Raw genomic sequence first — 23,752 nt, 5'->3', positions numbered from 1 at the left:
GGTGAGGGATCTTGTCAAAGGCTTTCTGAAAATCTAAGTACACTATATCCACAGGATCCCCCTTGTCCACATGCTTGTTGACCCTTGCAAAAAATCCTAATAGAGTGGTGAGGCACGACTTCCTTTTATAAAAGCAATGTTGACTCTTCCCTCAACAAATTGTTTATCAATGTGTCTGACAATTCTGTTCTTTACTAGAGTTTCAACCAGGTTGCCCAGTACTGAAGTCAGACTGACTGGCCTGTAGTTGCCAGGATCACCTCTGGAGCCCTTTGAAAGATTGGTGTCACATTAGCTATCCTGCAGTTAAGTGGAACAGAAGCTAATTTAAATGACAGGTTACAAACTACAGTAGTATTTTTGCAATTTCACATTAGAGTTCTTTCAGAACTCTTGGGTGAATGCTATTTGGTCCTGGTGACTTACTAGTTTTACCAGTTTGTTCCAAAACCTCTTCTAGTGATACCTCAATGTAAGACAGTTCATCAGATTTGTTACCTGTAAAGAATTGCTCAGGTGTGGGAACCTCCCTTGCATCCTCCAGCCATGAAGACTGATGCAAATAAATCACTTAATTTCTCTGCAGTGGCCTTATCGGCCTTGAGTGCTCCTTTAGCATCTCAGTCAAGGTCCTGTCAAACCTCTCAAGTTGTATAACCCAGCTCCTTAGTCACCAGAAAATATTGGCTGTTGCACACCAAAGAGTTGATTTGGGGTTATGTTTTCCCCCCTCATTACCCCCAGTTCTTTATATGGGGATTTTACTTCCTTTGTGCTGGTGTTTATGAATCAACATTTTCATCAGAAGGTGTCAGTTGGCTCAGTGCTTTTCAGACATAAGAGAGGAAGCGGGTCTTTGCCCACGAAAGCTTATGCTCCAAATTATCTGTTAGTCTATGAGATGCCCCAGGACTTCCTGTTGTTCTGGAAGATACAGACTAACAGGGCTCTCTCTGATAAAAGCAGAGGTCAAAAGTTACACTGATCTCTCATGTCATTAAAAGTTTTGCAGTCCATGGCACATTTTTATCATTTGGGCCGTGTCTACACTAGCCCCAAACTTCAAAATGGCCATTTCAAAGTTTACTAATGAAGTGCTGAAATACTTATTCAGCGCCTCATTAGCATGTGGGCGGCCGTGGCACTTTGAAATTGATGTGACTTGCTGCTGCCCGGCTCATCCAGACGGGGCTCCTTTTCGAAAGGACCCCGCCTACTTCAAAGTCCCCTTATTCCCATCTGCTCATAGGAATAAGGGGACTTTGAAGTAGGCGGGGTCCTTTGGAAAAGGAGCCCCATTGGGACAAGCTGTGCAGTGGTGAACCACATCAATTTTGAAGGGCCGTGGCCGCATGCATTCTAATGAGGTGCTGAATGTGTATTTCAGCGCTTATTAGTAAACTTTGAAATGGCCCTTTGCATGGCTAGTTCGAAGTTTGGGGCAAGTGTAGACATAGCCTTGATGGGTTAAACACTAGGTTTTATGAAGTCCTTGCTGCAGCCTACTAAGCGGCTCATAGACCACAAATCTTAGCCTGTGAGATTCACTGTAACACAGTTTGTGAAGCTGATGGGGGTGGGGTGTTGCACCTGCTTCTTGCGCCCGTACGGGGCAGGGGCTGGCACCTGCCCTGGGCATTGCTAAGCAGGGGTGCCGGGGGCGCTCCTTTGAGGAGGAGTGGATGAATTTTTCCCCCCCCATGTCTAGCCTTGAACCAGCGAAACTACATTTCCCATCAGCCCTACGAAAGCCAGGGTCTAATGGTGTCACGTGACTACTGTGAGGCGAAGGAGAGGCTCCATCCGGGTCCTTCCCACCTTCCCCCTCCCGCACCGCCCTTAACGACCACAACAAGCAGAAGGCAGGAAGCACTAAGGCCTGGGGGACACCCATCCCTGCTGGTTACAGAAGCACCGCCCCTGCGGCGACCTGATTGGACCGCCTTTTAAGGACGGCCGTCTCATTGGTCAAAGAGCGCGCGGCGGGCGCGGATGTCACAAAGGCTAGGTAGGCGCGGCGGCAGCTCAGGGCGAGCAGCGGCGGCAGCGGAGGCGGAGGGGGCGGTTTCCCCCCTCCCCCCGTGTGACCCCTTCTCCTGGGGGCGGCTCCTCCTCTTCTATGAGGGCGCCGGCGGCGGGGCCGCGTGAGGCGCGGTGGGCGGGGCCGGGCGGCTGCGGCAGGTGAGACCCGCGCTGCCCCCTTCCCTCCCCCCCGCGGCCTGCCCCGCCCCCGGGGCCGCGCGGCCGCGGCCGCAGCCTCCTTTGTTCGCCGCCCCTCTCGGCGGGCGCCACGGGGATGGGCGCTCTCTAGGCACGTGCCGCGCCGCCGAGCCCGGCCGGCGCTTTCCTGCGCCCTTGTGCCTGACAGGCGACTTCGGTGCCCGGGGTCGCCCCCTTCGACGGCTGTAACCGCCCTCGGTTTTCCCCCCTTAGGTGCAGCCGCTGAAACATGAGCAGCAAGACGCCCGGCCAGTTCGCAGAGCTGCCTGGGCCGGAGCTGGGACACTCGTGCCTGCGACGTTCGCGAGGTCAGCTGCCCACGAGGGGGCTCGGAGAGCCTTTGTAATGGCCCACAAGAAGGACCCTCCTTTCTTCAACGATGACAACGTGGGGCCCTTTCACTACAAACTGCCTTTTTATGAAACCATGGAGCTCTTCATTGAAACGCTCACGGGAACGTGCTTCGAGCTGCGAGTGTCTCCCTTCGAAACCGTGATTTCCGTGAAAGCGAAAATTCAAAGATTGGAAGGTACCCGTCTTTCTTCTTTATCAGATCAGCACCTCGTATAGCCGTGCAAAGGAAAAGTCAAGTTGCACACTACCCGCGTAATTGTGCTGAAGATCACGCTGGGGAGTTCGTTTAATTGGGGATGCTGACCATAAATTAGCGTGTGGCTAATGGTTTAGTGAGGTCTAGTTTAATTTAGACCTTTTTCTTTGTTTTTCTACCACGTTGTTTTAAGGGTGCAGTTTTTCGCAAGTAAACGTTTAACAGTTTCTTGCTTTTTGGAGATATGATTGGAGAGCTAGTCAGAGGATTATCTTAGGTAGCATGGTTGGATCAAGTACTAGAGTTTTAAAGCTTTGCGGTTTTAATGGGAAGTTTTAAAACTGCCGGTTTTGCCCACTGACTGTTTAAAAGTAACAAAGAGGGAGCCGTGCTAGTCTATATACTATCAAAACAAAAAGCAGTCAAGTCGCACTTTAAAGACTAGCAAAATAAAGTATTAGGTGAGCTTTCATGGGACAGACCCACTTCTTCAGACCATAGCCAGACCAGAATAGACTCAATATTTAAGGCACAGAGAACCAAAAACAGTAATCAAGGAGGACAAATCAGAAAAAAATGATCAAGGTGAGCAAATCAGAGACTGTTTAAAGTAGTGGGTCAGGAGCTTGACTCTGCTGTTTCTTAAAGCAATTTTCAAACTTCCAGTATGTGTTGAAGTTAAAATATCTTTTGTGCCTTTGTCATGTCAAAACTTGATTGAGTGGATAGGGACCTATTGTTAATTAGTAAGTTTAAAGCAGGAGTTGTGTACCTTTTTTCTGTTGTGGGCCACTGACCCATAGGAAGAATCAGGGCCCACAAGTGAGAGAGAAAAACAATGAACCAAAAAATAAATCTCATTTAAGTCACATTTTGACAAGGCTGGATTAACTGTTCTGGGGATGTGGGGTTATCATGTTTTGTAAGACACCCTAGGGTCTAGAATGGAGCCAAAAATGAGGGGCTGAAGCAGGAAGGTGGGAATGGGGTGAGGGAATCCCAGCCAATGGGAGCTGTGGGGGCAGACTCAGCAGGTGAGGGTGGACGGGGATGGAGCTTCCTTCAGCGCTTGCAGTGACAGGGAACAGCAACATCCGGATCACGTCCTCTCTTCCCGAACACGTTTCTTCCCCCTGTCCGAATCCCTCCAGACCAGGCAGGGCCAGATAACCTGTAGGGGCTGCAGACCAGGGCTTACTGGGGCCTCATAGAATTATCTGGACTTTTGGCAGCCTGGAGATCTTTATTCAGGGCACCCTTAATCCAGGGCCCTGGGCTTCCGCCTCTAAAGTAGGGTTGCACAAAGTGGGGGATGTTTTAGATTACATTAGACAGGTTGAGGGGCTCTGTTAATTGCAGGCACAAAAAGCAGGGCTTGACATAAGAGTTTGCTCACCTTTGCTCTAAAGCAAGGGTGGGTAAGATACAGCCTGTGAGCTGAATGTGTCCTGCAGCCCGGCAGGACTCTTGGGGAGGCTCGCTTCCTGCCCTGCCCCTATACGTTGCTCATGTGCGTCTCTGAATGCTCTCGGAGGAGAGGTTTTTGCGCGCTTCCCCCACCCTCAGCACAATCTCACAGCTCTCTTTGACCAGAACTTGTCGTCTTCCTCCCAATGAAGCTCAAAGTAGCACGTGGCCTCCACAGCCAGGTTGCTCCGAGTCTTAGAGTGGGGTGGGACAGGCAGGGCGTCTGCCTGAGGAACTTGCTGGCCACGTGCTACAAAGATAAGCACAATGCTGACCGCGCATGTCTCTGCCCCATGTATCCCTAATTCTCTGCACCCCTGCTCCTGCACCTCTACCCTCAGATCCTGCACCCCAGTTTCCTGCCTTAGGTCACAATCCCCTCCGTATCCCTTCTCCACCTTCTGCCCTCATACTCGTATCCCCTTCCTCCACAAGCCTAGATCTCTTCCTGCTTCCCAAACCTCTAACGCACACTCCCTTATGCACCCAATCTCCATTCTAGATTGTGCACCTAAGTGTGGTTCTTGACCACTTACAAATACTTGGAGTGCTCCTCCCACCCAACCAAAATTATTGCCCATTCCTGCTCTAAATCCCTTTTCTTGATCCACCCCTGTGCATAGCAGGGTTATGCTTGGGGCATTGATGCTCATGCTCCAGCCTTCCATGGGGGTGCCAAGGCTCAGGGCTTCTGGGTCCTGCCACAGATGTTTACCATGGACTAGATCAGGTTAAGTAGGGGACTGGATCTGGCCTGCAGTCCAGAGGTTCTCCACCCCTCATCTAAAGCATTGTGTAAAGTAAGGACTATAATGGTTAAATTTACCTGCATGGAAACTTTCAGTCGTACAAGTAGATCAGTGGCTTTGCAACCGCGTAATTCAGTTGTGGACAGCCTGTGGGTTGCACATGGCTAGTGAGGGTAAGCCGCTGATGGTCTGGTGGACAGGTTTTTTACCCTGCACCTTCAGGTAAGACTGCCTGCAGCTCCTAGTGGTGCAGTTCACAGTTCCCAGCCATTGGGAGTTGCAGGACGCAGTGGTTGGCAGGTTGCAGCTGCCAGGAAGTCCCTGCAGCCCATGCTGCTTCCTACAGCTCCTGTTGTCTGGGAACCAAAAACCACAGCGAGTAGGAGCTACCAGTGGCCGAACCTGTAGACACAAGACAAACATATCCACACGCTGCAGGTTTCCCTCTGCTGGTGTAACTACTAACAAACTGTACAACATTGATGTAAAAAGCAATTTGCAGCAATATCAGTCAGCTTGTATGGTGTCAAGTATCGGAGGGGTAGCCATGATAGTCTGGATCTGTAACAGCAGCGAAGGGTCCTGTGGCACTTTATAGACTAACAGAAAAGTTTTGAGCATGAGCTTTCGTGAGCGCAGACTCACTTCATCAGATGCTGTGATTCTATAATTTATTTTAAAATATTTTTATCCTGCCCCCTATTTAAAATATTTGAGGTGGCTGACAAAATTTTTAAAAATATAAAAATAGAAAGATTTTAAAAATACAAAACCCCAAAATAACATAAAATCTCCTACAACATCTCAAAAGAAGAGTCATACGTACAAACTCAAACACCAGTAAAAGCATGAGTAAAAAGGGTGGCTTTAACCTGATGCTGAAACAATGTTAATGTTGACACTGGACGAATAAGCCCCCCTTTTTTTTTTTTTTTGCCTTTTTAGTATTTCTGCATAAATAGTTTGACCAGTGTAACTACACAACTATAGTCGTACAGCTGTGAGTGTCCTTCAAGGAGGCTGTAAGGGACACAGGTTGTAAATTGGGAGGGCGGGATGTTGTATTTTCCCCTCCTCATGGTCAAGTAAATAAGTGTGTAGCAGAGTGCTGGCAAATGACGTAAGCCAAATGGGTCAGGTTGCTTAATAATGCACAGCAGCAGGAGAGCTACTAAAGGAGGAAAAGGAAAACAGGAGGCAGTAACAAGGAAATAGTATATTAAGGTGAGTAGAACTGGTGGTGTGTAGGGAGGAAGAAGAGCAAGGAAAATGGAAATCTCTGGAAGTCCTTAAAGGGGTGAGACAGAGGAGCTTGAATTTCCTGCAGGGAAAAAAAAATCTGGAGGCTAGTGAATAAGCACAATGAGAATTCAATTATCGCTAGAGGTTGTTACAGCTACAAATAGTACCGCTAGGTAGAACTTTACAGTTTAGTTATTGTACTTCTCAGAGGGGGGTGAGTGGTACACTGATTGACATTCCTGAATAATGGATCTGATTGTATAAGCTTTAACATTATTGATAAACACACTGTACAGAAATGCGTAAAATACAGAAGTCCACCGGTGCTCATCTCTGAAAATCACTTGTCTGCCTTAGTGATCCAGGATGAGGCTGAGACCCCAATGTGCTATCTAGGCAATTCTTTCCTGACTTGCAGTTGACTAGCTTGTATATGTAAATAGAATGCTTTGGTGGAACAACCCATTTTACATTGTACATGCTGTTGGTTTTACAATTCGTTTACAGGTAAGTAATTACCCCATACCACCATGTAGGATCTCAGAAAGAAATGCAACATGTATCGGATCTCCGTGGGGAAAATACAGAGTCATAATAACAATTGCCTTGCAAGAGCTGCACTCAACAGTCAACTATAACACATGCTGCTAGCAGAACTAAAAACTAGCAAAGAAAACTGATCTTTTCTCCATTGCTGTATTATCAAGAGCCAGCAGTGCATTGCCTACACAGTAACCAGGCCTGAAAACTGACAGATGGGGGGGCCAAGATAACATTAATATTTCAACTGCTGCCACCGACACTTTCCTACTCCCTATTTCATAATCTGACCTTCTTGGGCAGGTTTAGGGACGTGGAAATAGTTGATGTCTGCTTTAAGAAAGCGGGATATCTCACCAAGAACAGCCCCAGCACCTCTCTGCTGATTTTACCATTGTGAAGAGCACAAGTAAACCTTGCTAACAGGTAAGAGCCTCAAGGTCATCTGGCGCATCTAAACCTTTAGTAAGTGAAACTGCTTGAACCTCAACCAGAGTTTGTGATAGTCATGCTTTCCAGCCACAGATCTGTTCCGACCCAAGCAGTCTGTCCCATGCAAATCACATCAGTCTTGTATGCGAAGGTTCAAACCTGTTCTAGCAAAACACAGTTATCTTCAAGGCAATGGCAGCCTGGATTCTTCCTTCACCCAGAACAGTTGCATTTAATGAGCTTTTGCAGATGCTGTAGTGAAGAGCCTGTTATATCTCTGATAAATTTAAATTGTCTTCTTCAGAATAGGACTACTATCAGGAGTAACTTGTGCCATGTCAGTTTCATTTTCTAAAGAAATGGTATGCAGTAAACCTTAGAGTTATGTGGGGGTTGTGTTTCTGCAACCCTCACATAACTTGAATTTTTGTGCAAGTCGAGGGGAGCTGGGAACTAGGCTGGACCCTGGTTCTGGGCTCCCCTGCACTTGCAGGAGCTGAGAAACTGACCAGCCCAGTGGGACTGGTCTGTTTGCTGTCTCCCAGAATGACTGGGAGACAGGAACCAGTGGGCAGCTTGGTTCCTGTCTCTTTGAGGCTTGTGGAACCCAGGAAACTGACCAGCTGGTCAATTTCCCAGGTCCCAGAAGTGGTGGGAAGCTGAGAATCAGGTGGCAGCCTGGCTCCAGGCTTCCCTCTGCTCCTTGGAGCCAGGAAACTAACCAGCGCTTGCTGGCCTGCTCAGTTGATCCCTGTCAGGTCAGTCCTCGGCATGGTGTAGACATAAGCTAAGAAACATCACGTTAATTGATCATGGACTGGACAATATATCACTCTGTAGTTACAGATTGACTAACATGTGCAAAGTGGACTGTAATACTAAGAAATTTGAAATATGAATTCTTGTACTGAAAACAAACTTTGTGAACACTGGTATGTATGTATATCTTTTTTGTGACTGTTGGAATGAAAGTGATCCCTACCTAAGTCTCTTTAATGGTCCCACAAGTGATATTTTTACACTTGTAAAGTCACCCCTCATCCCATAGCTGTCTTTCCTTAAAGCAAAATACAGAACATGTTTTCTTTTTTTGCTGATGAGGTTTAATTTTTTTTGTTCTAATTTTAATGTGTTCTTTTTAGAAATTCTTCTGTTTGTCAGGTTCTCTGCATATTCTGTATCCCAAGTGAATTGCATGTAAAAATCATCAGTCTTGCTCCTTTACTTGGAGTCGTAATCAATTGACAGTTACTTTTACGACAACCTACTGTGATGTCGCAAAATTGATTTTCATTGAAAAGCAAGCAGTGGGAGTGAATTGAACTCCGCAGCTTACTTTGGCTGCTTGCAGAGGCAAGCTCCACCACTGGAATTGGTGGTGGTCCCTATGCTGGGATTTATTTTACAGAAGCTCCTTGATATACATTGTGGGTAGGAACCTTAAAGTTGAGACATAACGCAAAACAACATGTAATGAGGAATTCCCCTCTCGCCTTAAGAAATAATGTAAATAGAGCTGAGACACAGGGACTGTAAGAGTGTAAATTTTGCCTCTGTGAAAATTTAAACCCTAATATACCACTGACTATCCCATACATTTAAAGCATTTTAAGCAACTTTGAAAGAAATGATCCTAACCCAAAATACATTTTTAAACCATTTTTGTCCTATGTGCAGTATGAGACAGAGGATGCTGGGAGACTCTGCTAATTTTCCATTTTCTAAACAACATAAGGACTTAAGTGTAAGGAATTTTTACGTAGTGTTCCTGGAAGATTTCAGTGGTGTAAGTGTGAAACAACTTGGATTGGAACGCCTTATATCAAAGACTGACTGTAGCTGTAGAAAGTAGTTCTGGCAGCTGAAATCTTGTCTCTGTTCTTGCTCTAAGTTGGCTTAAAGCTGCATTTTTTGGGAAAACTTCTCCAATGTAGACAAGGTATCCTAGGCAAAATAAAGATTGCTTCATGGGACAGTAAATGTTAAAAGGTCAATTAATATGCTACTACATCTTGTTCCAGCAAATAGTCATACCTGGAGGATGATTTGGAGATACAGGTTGATATTTTGGTTGGCCAAATGCTAGAAGGAGTTAAAAAAGGAACAGATTGTTTAGCTATGGTACAGATCAGATCTATTCCCTAGTCCATCTATGTGGTAGAGGAGAGGTTTCTGATGTGTTATGTCAAGTACACTAAGGATAGATGTAGCAAGACAGAATGGGATTGATCTTTAGGGCCTATGCGTGAAAGGCAAGAGGGCAGAAAATGAATGCTACATGGAAATGTAACTCATGCCGTCTGCTTTTGAGGGCATAGAGTCAGGGAGAGGACCTTGGTTGCTCCCTTGGCTTTTGCAGAGCAGGTTGTTTACTATGGACACACAGCAAAGTAATTTTGAGATAACAGCCATTATTTAAAATAACTTTGTGAGCCATCTATACCATATACACACTATTTTGAAATAAATTTGAAAGAGTGGGCATGTTACTTCAAATTTTGTAAACTTCATAGCAGGAGGCATGATGCCTATTTCGACATTGGCGCTGTTAAGACACGACATCGTGCTATTTTGAAATAAGTCTTAATGGTGATTAGCACTCTTTTGAAATAGCATGTCTGGACACACAGTGCCTATTTTGGAATGTGTTGGTGTAGCTGTGTTGTTTTAAAATACAGTATTTTGGAATAGCTATTCTGGAATGGCTTATTTGGAAATAACACAGCTGTGTTAGACATAGCCTTGGATTGGTAATAGGTGTCTGGAAAGAGGCAAGACCCAAATTTGCTATCATCCCCTTCCCTGAGCTCCAGCTGACTTGATGCAGTCTTGCAGACTCTTAAAGAGAGAATTCTGTTGTGATCCTTATTGCTAATTTTATGGCGAGTCTCCATGCAGATTTGTCTGCATATAGAAAATAACTGCAGTGCTTTAAAAGGGCACCTAATGCAGCTTTCCTTGTATATGAACCTACAGAAACTGATACTGTTTGTTTGCATTTTAAATATGGGATTATAGGAAATGATATAGCAACAAAGGTGCCTGTGCTTCTCTAATTGTAGACAGTACAATTATTCTTTTCACCATCCCCCACCAAAAGAAGTACTGTTACCTTAAGAAGAATGAAAATCCTGTTTGACTCTGTAGGATTCAGGTTGGGTCATTTTGTTGCAAAAGAAAATTTTGTAACAAATGAGCTATCTGTTCATGAAAGTAAGTGGAAATCACTTGGAGGAAAATGAAAGCATGACACATTCACATGGTAAAGGCTGTGTTACTGTTACTGTTGACCTATTGAAAATCATTTTACTGCAGCCTTGATGGCTGTTGCCAACTTTATTTTGTTTGCTTTTGATCATGCTGCAGACTTTAAATATGACCAATTATGAAATAGCTAGGCATTTGTTGCTCTATCATATGTGACTGAACGACTTCACGCGGGCACCGCACTCATGTCATTTCATGCCTTTTCTTTTGATTGAAGTAAAAATATTTTGGCAGCTTCTGATGTTGAAGGGATGAAAGTGGCCTCTCCCATTACCTGATGTGGGTGTTTCCTGTAGTTCCTAATTTATTTTAAAAAGAAAAGATAATCTAAAATGTGAACTTTTCGTTAGAACCGTGCCATCAGCTAGCAGCAGCGCAACTGACTTGCTTACCCTTTTACATGCTCTGTTGTCTTCTCAACTCTTTGTAGGTCAGTTGACTGCAGTGTTGTGATTGAGCCTGATTCTGTTCTCATATGTGCATCGGACATAATTGTTGATCACACTTCAACGGAGGGTCAGTCTTTCCTCAGATACACTTGTGCAGCCTCAGGGAAATCTTTGGGCCAGATTCTGCCCTCGCAGTTTGTCTTGGTGATGCAGACAAGACAACTTTACTTTTCAGGTTGCTAGGTGAATTTATAGAGTTGTCAGCTAGAAAAAGAATCTTTTTGATATGTGGAGTCATTGAGATGAAATCCTTACTGTCTTTGTCACCTTTATAGTTTGTAATTTCTCATGAAAGCGTGCTAGTGTTGGATGTTGCTAGTTATTTGAGTCTTTTCCAAGGGACTATTCCTGGTTTCTCATAACTGTTCCAAACGGTTCTGCTGTATCATATTTTGCAGCTTATAGCTTTCAAAATATAAGGCAGATCTTATAAAAGCATTTCATTAATGTTGATAAATGTTCTTCCTCCTCCAAAATGATACAGTATTAAAATTACACACATGCAGGCAAGATTGCTTTAAAAACAAACTGCAGGAAAATACAGCTTTTACAGCTTCATCACAGACACTGCTCAGTGTTCCATAAAACGAGCTGTTTGAAGGTGGTGAGTTTAGGATCCTGTGATGTCATAACTGGATATCATAGACTTAGTGTGTACTCGAGGTTGTTAAGCAAACATTACTAAGGACTCATTCTGTATCCTCACTTTGAGTATTAGAATGTACAAGTGAATAGATTATTGGGTATGCAGACATTATTATTAGCAGGAATATTTTGGTGTATTTTGAATCTGTTTTAGTGCAACTACTTAGAATGGCTCTTACAAACTATACAAATCTTTGAGGCTTTTATCACCAAGAAACCAAAATTGCTTTTTACTGTTAACTTGCAGGAGTTGTATTTTTCTGTTATACTTCATTCTAGGAGGTATTCAAAAGTCAATAGAAACTAACTTATGCTGTGCTTCAAAGTGTTAAGATGAAGCAATTTAAGCAGTTAACAAGAACAAACATGAGCTACTAGAACGTACTAAGTTTTTTGTTTGGTACTATTATTGTAGGCCAGAAATATAGGTGAGGGAAAGATCAATTTCCCATAAATAACCTGTATCTGGCAAACTTGCCATTTTTTACCAGCTGCTTGTGACCATTGTGCTCCTTTCTGTTTATATTGAAGAATACCTTTTAACACACACAGGCTATGTCTATGCTAGCCAAAAACTTCGAAATAGCCATGCAAATGGCCATTTCGAAGTTTACTAATGAAGCGCTGAAATACATATTCAGCGCCTCATTAGCATGCGGGCGGCTGCAGCACTTTGAAATTGACGTGGCTCGTCCGTACGGGGCTCCTTTTCGAAAGGACCCCGGCTACTTCGAAGTCCCCTTATTCCCATCTGCTCATAGGAATAAGGGGACTTCGAAGTAGCCGGGGTCCTTTCGAAAAGGAGTCCTGTCTGGACGAGCCGCGTGGCGGCAAGTCATGTCAATTTCGAAGTGCCGCGGCTGCCTGCATGCTAATGAAGCGCTGAATATGTACAGATGTGTAGACATGGCCAAAGACAGCTACTCTATTAAAAAGTCCGTGTTGCACTCTAATTACTGGTCATTTAGGAACTTCTCATCCAACATCCACAAAGAGAGATGCTTATTTACGGTAACCCTCTGTTAATTCCTTTTTGTGGTCAGAGAGAGAGTATTACACACACTGTGCCAAAATCTTCCTTCATTTATGAACACACACACACACACGCGCGCGCGCGCTCATCTTCTCATGTTGAAGCAGAGTGCTGAATTTAGCTGTGAAGTGGGATGGATTAAAATCATCCCTTTAAAAATAATTTCTATTGATTCTTAAATATTTTGTGCACATGCTGCTAGTTCTTTCTTTGCTGTTTTGTAGTGTTAAATTGCTGAGATGAACTTTTTTCACTTATTTCTTTGTAGCTTTCTAATTGCTAGTAGAATTTCATATTTTACTATTTTTTCTATTGAGAAGTTTCACACTTAATATTTTGCTCGAGTGAAGAAAATGGAAATGGTTCACTGCCCATATATGATCTTCCATTAGGATTTGCCATTTGAAATCCATGGGCTTTCTGTTCCTACGTCTTTTAGGTATTTTTGAGAATTCCACCCAGAGGTGCTTAACTTTACTCTCCTGTTTTTGCAAACTTTGGCCTATGTGCAAAAATGGCTTTTAATACTTTAACGCTTTTGTAACTAAGTTACATTGTTAGCACAAAACAAAATTCAAATAGTATTTTATCATAAAGAGAAGAATATCTTATTAAATATAATTTTAGTCACAATTCTGCAAATACTCATGTACATGCTTAATTTCAAGGGCATGGGTGGTCACACTGAAGATGGGTGAATTGACCATGTGACTAACGTTTAAGGACCTGCTTAAGTGTTTGCAGGATAAGGGTCTTAAATTTCAGTATTTTTGGTTTGCTTATAGCAGTTCTGTGAAATGCAAAGAGGTGGTCCCAGTAAGTAGCAGCATTTTAAAACTGTTTAGATTATATTTTAGTTCTTCATAAATTATGCAGTTGCAGTATTGCATATTTTCAAACAGCTTCATCCTGATTTAAATTTGATTTAAATCGTTCAATCCTGCCGAGGAGAAATTGCATTTTGTATATAATTGATATCAGATTAAAGAGAGAACAGCATCCTCTTCCATGTTTCTTCTGTTACAGCACAACTGTTTTCAGCATTTTAGTGGATGAAGGGAAGTGTACATACTGCAATGTAATTTTAGTGTTTGATTATGGAGAGCTATTTGGATAAACACTATGAATTTCTATGTGAACCTATTCATAAGGACAAGTAACCTTTTCTCTGTGTTAATTGTCCAGTGGAGGAATCTAATTAATACCAGCAGGAGTGCAAACAATAACATGGGAATGGTTTGCACATTTCCATCAGTGTTCCCGCTAAGTTTTTTCCATTCATGAGCAGACTAAAATGCGCACCATGAGGTGCCTGCTGTGAGCACTTTTACTCTGCTAATAAGTTGAGCCGCTCCTGAATCTCTTCTGGGCACCTGCCCAAGAGCTCAGCTTACAGGGAACACTGATTTCTACCATACTAAGCTACCAATGGGTAAGATCTGGAAAAGCAAAGTGATTACCTTTGGAACAAAGCTGAGCATCTTGAAAACATGTATTCAGCACATGTAGTACGGATGTGAGACATGAATGATGACAAAACATTCGAAGAGAAGGATATTGACTTTCGAGAAGGGCTGTTATAAAAGGATCCTGAAAATAGGATGGATGCAGAAAGTCAACAACGAGGGATTATATAGGAAGATACAGCTGAAAGTGAACCTACCGCAGAAGGCTGTACAATGGAAGTTACAGCTATTCGGGTGTATCTTCAGAATGAACGATGAACAAAAAATCAAGACCCTGGTATTCGGCGTAATGGATGACTTGAATAGGAGAGGCAGACCCCATGGAAATGAGTAGATGATGTCGTAAATTGATGCAGAGCTAGTCTGCAGAAACTAAGCCACTCCACACTGGACAGGGAAAGATGGAAGGAAATAGTGAGAGAGGCATCAGACGTCAATGGGCGCTGAGCCCATGGTTGTTGATGAAACTACTCAGAGAGGAATATGTATAGGAGCATCAGAGGTGCAAAAGCCAAAGTTTTACTACTGCTTTGTGGGTGCATTTTTGAGGGTTTTTTTTTTGTTTTGTTTTGTTTTTTTTTTCATGGATTAGAGCATGCCAGGTTTTTGTCTCCAGTGCCATGACGCTTGTGTCACAGCATGAAGGGTAGGGTTTACACTTTTTCTGCAGGCTGGAGCCTTATTTCCAAAATAGTTTCATTCTACTTAAAGTATTTTTAGATTGTTTGTTTGTAATGAAGTCTTAAAATGTAGTATGTTTTGGGCCATTTGAACAGACTTGTTTCCACTCAACACTTAAATTTTCAAAGGCCCAGCAGGCAGGCAGATGGAAACGATGATTTGTGCCTTTGACTATCTACCTCCAAATCTTAAATAAACTCACTGACTAGAAATAATTTTCCTTTCAAACGTGTCTGATTAGTCTACCCAAGAAATTAAGACCAGAAACTGTCACTTTCCTTTACAGAGTCACTTGTGAACTAATCTCTGCAGATTGCTTTAAATAGGTATCATACTATGAGTTGTTGATACACATGGAGGGAAAACAAAGTTACCCAGCAAGTGAACCACATGACTTCCTGTAATTTCTGTTGCAAAGCACAGACTGCCAGTACACGGCTGCTCTTCAGCACTTCAACTCCGATTCCTTTAAATACACTGCTGTGTCAAATTTGTCATAAAACATTGGTGTGGTTTAACAAAAAGCTTCACCAGACAAGTACCATTTTTGTAGTTTAAAAACAAACCTCTGAGTATTTCCTGCATACATTGTGCACAACAATAATGTACTATAATCTCAAGCTTCAGATTTCACAGACACAGAAATAAAACCCCTATAAATCTGTGGAGCATGACCTTACTAGGACTGCCATGGTCAGGGAATCTCTGTCTAAAACATCTGCGTGCAGCCCACTGGCCATTATGAAGAAAGCTCCAAGGCTGTGTCTACACTAGTAGCAGCATAAAAGGGTAATGCATGGTACTGAAGGGCAAGTTGTGTCCAGACTGTGTTGTGTTGCTGCACAAGGTAGTGAAGACTGGCAGGCAGGAGGCAGAGGGGAAGGGCTCAAGTAGCAGGGACCTCACTGCAACTGGGTCCTTTTGCCGCAGTGGGGAAAGATTCAGGTGGTGGAGAGGCAGCAGGACACTACTCTGCTAAAAATGTAGATGTGGGAGGCGCTGTGCTTGTCTGTGCATACAACCAAGTAGTGTGTCTACCTCTAGAGTTTCAGAAGAGCTGTATTCATCTAAGCAGTGCCTCAGCAGCTGCACTGCTATTTATACCTTTTGGTAACTGGGTATTCAGTGTCAATACACTATCCGCTACCATAGGTGTACATCTATCTCAAGTGCATGCACAAGGTTCAGAGGGTGGGAACCGGGTGGCTGAACTACCAGAGAACCACTGCTGATAATTGGGGAAGCCCTTGAGGAAAGAAAGTCTTAAAGCCTACTGACCAGCAGAGGATACAAACCATATTTTCTCTATTTAAAGTCATGCTAGCATGGGTATGCCTACCTGAGTAGAAATGCACGTCAGCTTGCAGCTTAGACAATTTTGACTGGGGGTTACTGCCCTTTAGTTTAAATTCTAGCATTTTCTGTGTATTTAAGTGCATCCCTACTGTCTGGCAAGTGGTGTGGCTGGAAAACACGACTGTTTTTAGTCTCTCTCTGGTGAAGAATCTAAGCTGACGTTTTACTGATTACCTGACTTTAATGTCTTTTTGTAGGTATTCCTGTCTCTCAGCAGCACTTAATTTGGAATAATGTTGAGCTGGAGGATGACTATTGCTTGAATGATTACAAGTGAGTTTAAGAAACAAGACTTAAAGCAAACTGTTCCAGACATAATTATAGCTATTGGAACCTGAAATTACTACAAAACTTCACTTTTTTTGTTGACTGTTTGCAGCATTTCAGAAGGTTGCACTTTGAAGCTGGTTCTGGCTATGCGAGGTGGGCCTATTAACACTAGAAGAGGTAGGTACAAACAGTCTTTCAGTTTCATCTGAAGAAACAAGACAGTCTAATAATGACTTTTACACAGATGCTCTTAGCTGTAGGCTATCGTATTTTAGCCAAGCTTCTTAGTGAAATGCACTTTGATTGCAAAGGAAATGGAAGATGTTTGAGGACCATGAAGGATCTATTTATCTCTTTCATTTGTCCTATTTTGTGGTCGTAAAAAACATTATTTCAAGGCCATTAGCCTATGTGAAACTGGACTAGATGTTGAAAAGCAAGTATTGCAATAAAACTATTAATTTGGCTCCCTTATCTATCCTGAATTGTATGTCTTACTATATAGATTTAATGATGGCAGGGAGTGTTAATCTATAAATATAATTGGAAACATTGGAAAAGATAAGTATACATCGTGATGGGACTTCCGAAGGAGACTTATAGATTTGAATGTCCATTTAAATAACATTGAAAAATCTCTCATCCAACATAAGTTACTATTCTTTTGGAATGTCTAAATTCTCTGATATCTAATTGCATAATGTGAAATGCGTTGGTATAGGGACACATCTAAAAATCGTGCTTGCCTAAAATGTATCTTCTGGTGTTTAATAATAATCTTAGTGTTACAGGGTATTAATTTTACTTTTTTCCTTTAAAACACTTGCGCATTGTCAGTCGAAATCATTAGCATTGTGTACTATTAACTCAATATAACGGGCTATATTTCAAGTCAGTATTCCCTTTTAAAAATAATAGTTAAAAGGAAAAGAAAAGAGTAGTATTAGTAATCCAGATCTATTTGAGGTTATGGGAGCTGTTGCTTCAACACGCGTCAATGTGCTTTGAGGTCACATGAGCTTGCAAATTAGAGCCTTGAGATTTGTTTGTATTATCTTTATTGCTTGCTTCAGTGGCTGTCCTTCTCTGCTTGATGTAAGTTGGCCCTTTGTTTTATTATCCAGTTTTCAGGCTGAATCACATTTCCTCAGAATTCTAGAGGACTTGTCCTAATAAGATCCATCGTTGGCTAATAGTCTAGTGAGAAGGGAGGCAAAAAGGACAATATAAAGTTTAATTGTTGGAAAAGCAGAATGGGTGTTGAGGAGGTCAGTGAAATGGAGCTGCTCATCTCAAATTTCATGAGTGGACTACGTTTTGAATTCTGCTGAAAGTATGCGCACAAGACTGCCTCTACTTTGATTCTCAGCTAGAAATGTGATAGACTGATTTTGTTTTTGCTGTTCAACTTTCAAACTTTTTGAAACGGATGATGCAGTTTTTAGGTGATTTTTTTTTTTCACCTGGAGTTGACAGTTGGGGTAAAGGGTAGGAGAACTGTTTATGCTTGCAAAACGTACGTGCAAGGATAGCCAGATCTTTTTTTTGCAGAGGCCCCCTTCAGTCATATTCTGAAATACCTTTGAGGTCAAAGAGCACAGTAGTTTCAGGCATGAGAATTTTGTACTACTTCAGAATCTTCATGCCCTTGAATAGCAGCTCACACATTTTAGCAGGGGTTATCCAAGCATGTCCTCTGTTCTTCTATTACAACAAATGGGGCAGCTTAGCCTGGGATAAGTAAAACATTGTTATGAGATAAAACACACAGGCATGAAAGCTGAAAGTGAGGAAATCCCTTTGCTATGTTCTCTTGTAAAGCATGCTTTAGCGTTCTCTCCTATGTATCCTGTAGGAGATTCACATCTAAACAGGCTTAAGATTTCTGCTTTCAAAGGCAATTAAAAATAACCTTCCTGACAGTTAAAGCTTTCGTATAATGAAACCTCAATTGTAATGTCACTCTAAGTACAATCTACCATATATAACTAAAAATACCTTGTTTGACAAAAGTATGCTCTAGTCTTTTCACTGCGTACCTGTAGATTATTTTCATGGGAGAATTACATTAGTCTTTTTCTAAAGACTTGCTTTAATCATACTCCGGCAAAACTGAAGGTAGAGCTTCGTCCTTCTAAATTAACTGTGAAAGCAGTTTGTTGTAAACTTCGGTCGCTTAACATGCTGCTTCTCGGATTCCCCAAAAACTAACCATTTTCCAGAAAAAATATTTAGTTCTGAGTACTTAAAACACAGGTGAGCACTATTGGGACTATTTTTTCTGAATCAAGCTAAACAAATTTAACCTCACTCTTCCTTATTGTAGAATGGGAAAAATTAATCCAGGTTTAGAACACTAAGATGGCTCTAATTTCATTTGTCTTTCGGTTCTCAGCTCACTTTCAAATGAGATTTGAAATATTTTAGGGGGAAGTTTACCTTTCTGGTTTCCTATCAATCTCTTTACGTAGTAGTGCTAATTAACTAGATTAATAAGTAAAATAACAGAATTTTCCACTCTTAAACTAACTTTGTTTCTTCTCTGTCTTTCTATCCCATCCTTGGACATCTGAAGGCCCCTCTCTGTTTGGTATGCCTTTGCCTTTTGTTCTGCTCTCCATTTCCTGTGCATGTACTGCAGTGCTGTGGGAAGAGGTGTGCTTCCTGTCCTAAGCCCCGAGCATGTACAGAACCTTTCTCTTCCATTGTTGTGAGCAGATAGGGAGAGAGAGGTCTGATGGCAAATCTTCAGTAGCTAAGCAGGATCCTATGGTTTGTTTATCTATTTCCGTTCTTCCTGGAGCTGGAATGGTGTGGGAGGTGGCTAGTAATGGACAGGCGAGGAGAATAAGACAGATAAATAGGGGATAGTGATAAATGCTTTAATTTTTAGGCTATGATTTGTACCATTCCAGTCAACTGTTTCTGGCCAGTGAGCTTTAATTTAGCCCTGCCTCTAAGCTCTCCCCTAACACAGACAATGTTGTAGTCTGGGGTGAGCAAGCTTTCTAGGCCATGCCCCTCTTTTCAGTGCTACAGTTAGCTGGGTCCCCTGCCCCTCCAACCTGTGGGAGGACCACAGGAAGGTATGTGGGTGGGGGCACGCGCTGGCTGGGGGCTCAAGTGCTGGGCTAGTGGTGGCTCCTCCTGGGGCAGTGGAAACCACTATGGGGCCGCACTGGCTGCAGTGCTGGCAGTGAGCCCAAGCACCACGCTGGGACACCTCCCCCTAGCCAGCTTGGCCCCTGCTGCCATGGCGGCAGAGAGCTGGTGACACAGGAGAAGCTGTGGGTGGGCGGGGGGAGCATGGGATCGTGCTGCACCCCCCAGTTTGCGCATCCCTGTTGTAGTCAAGGCATTCCTGCCATACATTTCCTCAATATTGTAGCAGGTGCTACTGGACTTCCTGTGACTACAGTTACCTTTTACAAGAGCGAGGAATGAGGCACTGAGGCTAAGTCTGTTACTGGTGCTGTACTGCAGTGTAACTCTCTGGCTCAGAGGTGTGAAACCCCTTCCCACCCTTTGGTACAGCACATTACAGTGCTGTAAAGTGCCAGTGTGAACCACTGTTAGTTACGCCCCTCATGGAGCAGAGTTCTGGGAGAGATGCCTCCTCCCATGGCCACAATTTCAGTTCAAAGCGCTGCTGCAGTCACACACTAACCTTTTAAGTGTAGACAAAGGTGACTCAGCTGTGATGTGGATTTTGGTGTCCCTGACAGGATGAATGGAGGTGCTTTGCGAACCTGGGCAATAAAACCTTGGCTCAGGTAGTGAGCGTATTAGAGTTCGCATTAGACTTGTCAGCTCAGGGAGTTTCCTCTGGGCTAACTGCCAGCAGTCATTGAAATCTCAGAGGGTGGAGATATAAACATAGCAGGGAGAGATGCAGGCACTTGAGACAGATACTAGAGAGCTTCAGATTCAAGTGCACTCCCACAAACGACTTGAAGTCCAGGGGGTTCAGACACTGTCTAGGCCACTGTTTTATGTTTGAGTGCTGCCTGAAAAATCCCCCCTTTTAGGTTGAACGTGTTGTTCAGATGACTGTTTTTCTTCCTGAAGACTGTTCCTTGAGTGACATTTTCAGACCATCGCTGTAGATTTCCTTAAGCACGGTATGCAGGTTGAGGTGTTCTGCCTCAGCCTCTTTGAGGGATTAGACTTCAGAGATGAAATAGTCTGTTTTTCATTCTGTTTTTTCCTTATAGTTCCTGTGGAAGATCCTATTAGGGAAATGGCTGAATACATGGACCCCAGTCGAGATGAGGTCTGGGAGAAGGGGCCATCCAACAAACAAGTTACCTTCTTGGTGTACCGGGAAGGAGATCAGTTGAATTTCTTCCGTGTTGTAGACAGGGGGGATGGCACTTTAACGCCATTATCTGAATCTTTAAGGTAAAAAGTCAGTTTTGATTTCCACATCTGGTTTCAGAGGAGGGGAAAAGCTGTACATCTTTTCTGCTGTTATTCTTTGTGTCCAGAGAATATTTAGACTGTCACAAGCATTACTGTTACTGATCAAATTTGCAAATGAGACAAAGTTGGGAGGCGCATGATGTTGCAAACACATTGGAGGGCAGAGCTAAAATTCAAAGGGACCTTGATAATTTGCAGTATTGAGCGAAAATAACAGATCGAAATTCAACAAAGGCAAGGTGCTACACTTTGGGACTTAACATCAAATGCACAAACTCAGACCAGAGAATGACTGGCTTGGTAGCCCCACTGCCAAGAAGGACTGGGGAGTAGGGCTGGATCATAGCCTCAGTGTGAGTCAGCAAGGGGCTGTGTTGCCAGAGGTGCATAACATGCAGGTCACAAGAAAGGTATCTGATGAAGTGAGTCTGTGCTCACGAAAGCTCATGCTCAAAACTTTTCTGTTAGTCTATAAGGTGCCACAGGACCCTTTGTTGCTGAGGAAAGGGTAGTAGAGTGAACCTATCCCATTTCACATGTTCTCATCCGGCAACACCTGTAACCGGCCTGGTTTTAGTTAACCAGATGACCACTGATCACAGATGTGGCCAAGTTTTTCAAGGTCCCGTAAAGTTTGTTTGCAGCCACTGGTCCTGGCTCTCTCCATGTTCTGTGCTGTTATTTCCCTTTAATATACCCTTAAATGTCTTCCAGGAGCCCAGTAAGCAGTGGAAGTGTTGGTAATGTTGCTAGACAATATTGACCTCTCGTGTTCTGGCAAATTCTCTTGTTCAGCACCAGTCAGTTCCTGGGGATGCTGCACTAGAGAGGTTCAAGCTGTTTCAGTGTACTGGGCGCTGGTTAGGCCTCAGCTGGAGTGTTGGGCTCAGTTTTGATCACCAGTGTATAGAAAGGATGTAGAGAAACTGGAAAGGATCTAGATGCAAACAACGAACATTAAAGGGATGGAATGCAAGCCATCTGAGCACAGAATGAAGGAACTGGGTATGTTTAGCTTGGAAAAGTGGAGATTACCAGTGATGTGATAGTGCTCTTCAAATGCTAAAAAGGTTGCCACAAAGAAGATGGAGAAAAGTTGTTTGCTCCTGCCACAGAGAGCAGGACAAGAGGAAATGTGTTCAAACTACAGCATGGCAGATTTAGGTTAAGCTTCAGAAAAAAGGTCCTTACTGAATAGTACGGCATTGGCATAGATGGATGGCTAGGGAGGTCAGGGAAGCTACTTCACTGGAGGTATTCAGAATAAGGCTGGATAATCATCTGTCATGGACAGTTTAGATGTAACGAATCCTGCATCTTTCCAGTAGATTAGATTATTTTGGTCCCTTCTAATCCTATGGTTTTATGGTTCCGTGATTAGTATTTAAATATCCAAAATATAACATTGTGTAAGCTGGACATCCTAAGTAACTAAGCATTATGACTGCAGTGGCTGTCTAATGCTTTACCTATGTTTCTCAACATAAAGTGAATTAAAGCTGACTTGACCCGAGAGCAATCCAGAATTCCCATCTCTGATGAAAGCAAATTTAGAAACAAAGATATGAAAGAAATATCACTTAAGTACTTTTTTCCTCTCCATTTGAAGTTGCACATGTAACTTTATAAACACAGACTGTCCTCACAGCCCAAACTTTTCTTCCTTCCTTATCCTGCACTGAAGTCTTGGTCACTGTGTGGATGCCGTATTGTCGGCTGGAAGTGGTAGGCTCCTACTCAGTTTGACTTGCATTCCCAAGCAAATCAGTTTTTGCTGAAATGATCAGTACTGAAGTTGTGCTGTTGAGAGCTCCACTGATAAGTTTTGTTTAGATCAGCAGTTCCCAAACTTTTTGGCATCGCGCTCCCCTTTTGCTTTTGAGGGATCACTCACGCCCTCCCACCCACCTCTTCTTTTGCTTCAGGCCAGCCACCCTAGCTGCCTGCCTGAGCCCTGCCCCACCCTCAAAGCCAGGCACCACCAGCCCCTCATCTGACTCCATCCTCCTCCTCCCCACCAACCCACACTCGCTCACCTTTGCAGGAGGCTGCTAGGTCCACATGGGACTTCACCGGCCGCCTGCTTTTTATAGCAGCAGTCGCCTGTGTGAAATGACAGGGGCTGAGAGCCAGAAGCAAGGGCTAGCTTTTTCTTCAGTGTGGAGAATGACTGGGGGGAGGGGGGGGTCCTGGGTTGCCTTGTGGGCCCCCACCCAAATTTGTTCACACCCCTCCCATGTGGGCACGCCCCCCAGTTTGGAAAACCATGGTTTAGATTGCTACTGTCGGACATCGTGTCCATCACAGCTGTGATGGAACTTAGGGCTCATTAGCGCCAAAGCTACAAGTCTCTGTCACCTTAACTGGAAGTTTAATTTTACTAGCAGACATTCAGTAGTAGAAGGCGACCAATGCAGGGGCCAGTAGTTGGAGACATGATGACATTATCTAAATTTTTGTTCAGACTTAACCGTATCAGAGAATGTGGGAAACTTTTAGTAAAACCTTTTCATTTCTTAAAAATGTAGTGGCTGAGTGAAGAGTTCAGCTGCCTGTTCTGTTTCCAGTTGTGATTGAATGTCTGGTTGGCAACATCAAAGGTTTCTAAATGAGTTTAAACTTTTTTTCGCCCATCTGCTATCAGTTACCATAGATTGAGCCAGCAATTAAAAATTGAATCTTTTGAGTTGCTAAGGTGAAAACAACCTATTCAGAGTAGCAGGTACCCAAAATTCTGGGTGCTTCGAAAAGTGGTGATGACAAACAAATCCCAACATGTGTGGCCATATCTCACTCATTTAGCTTAGCAGGCAGAAGCTATGGCTTTTTGAATCCATGGTGCGAGTTATATGTCTGGCCACATGTTGCTACAAGAATATTTAATATTCCTGACTTTACCCTCAGAAAAGTTCGACTGCAAGTCAAGGCTGGCTTTCCTGTACTATGAAAAAACTTCAAGAGGC

General features: G+C 43.3%; 1 protein-coding gene across 7 annotated transcripts in view; it reads left to right on the top strand.

Annotated features, from left to right (window-relative positions):
• Positions 1-1,989: 1,989 nt before the first annotated feature.
• ZFAND4 (zinc finger AN1-type containing 4) overlaps positions 1,990-23,752 on the top strand; it is a 49,594-nt gene continuing 27,831 nt past the window's right edge. For 3 of the 7 annotated variants that reach the window (XM_074999877.1, XM_074999876.1, XM_074999873.1), the window contains exons 1-5: positions 2,024-2,181; positions 2,434-2,749; positions 16,295-16,370; positions 16,477-16,544; positions 20,582-20,768. In XM_074999877.1, coding sequence (XP_074855978.1) covers positions 2,566-2,749; positions 16,295-16,370; positions 16,477-16,544; positions 20,582-20,768 — 515 coding nt within the window. In that variant the 5' untranslated portion in view covers positions 2,024-2,181; positions 2,434-2,565. The other 4 variants (XM_074999875.1, XM_074999874.1, XM_074999880.1 and 1 more) reach the window with 4 other exon arrangements.

This window comes from Carettochelys insculpta, chromosome 7, assembly GCF_033958435.1.
Source record: "Carettochelys insculpta isolate YL-2023 chromosome 7, ASM3395843v1, whole genome shotgun sequence".
Classification (NCBI taxonomy): Eukaryota; Metazoa; Chordata; order Testudines; family Carettochelyidae; genus Carettochelys; species Carettochelys insculpta.
Note: the sequence above shows the minus strand (reverse complement) of the source record. Positions and strands in the feature narration are given on the sequence as shown.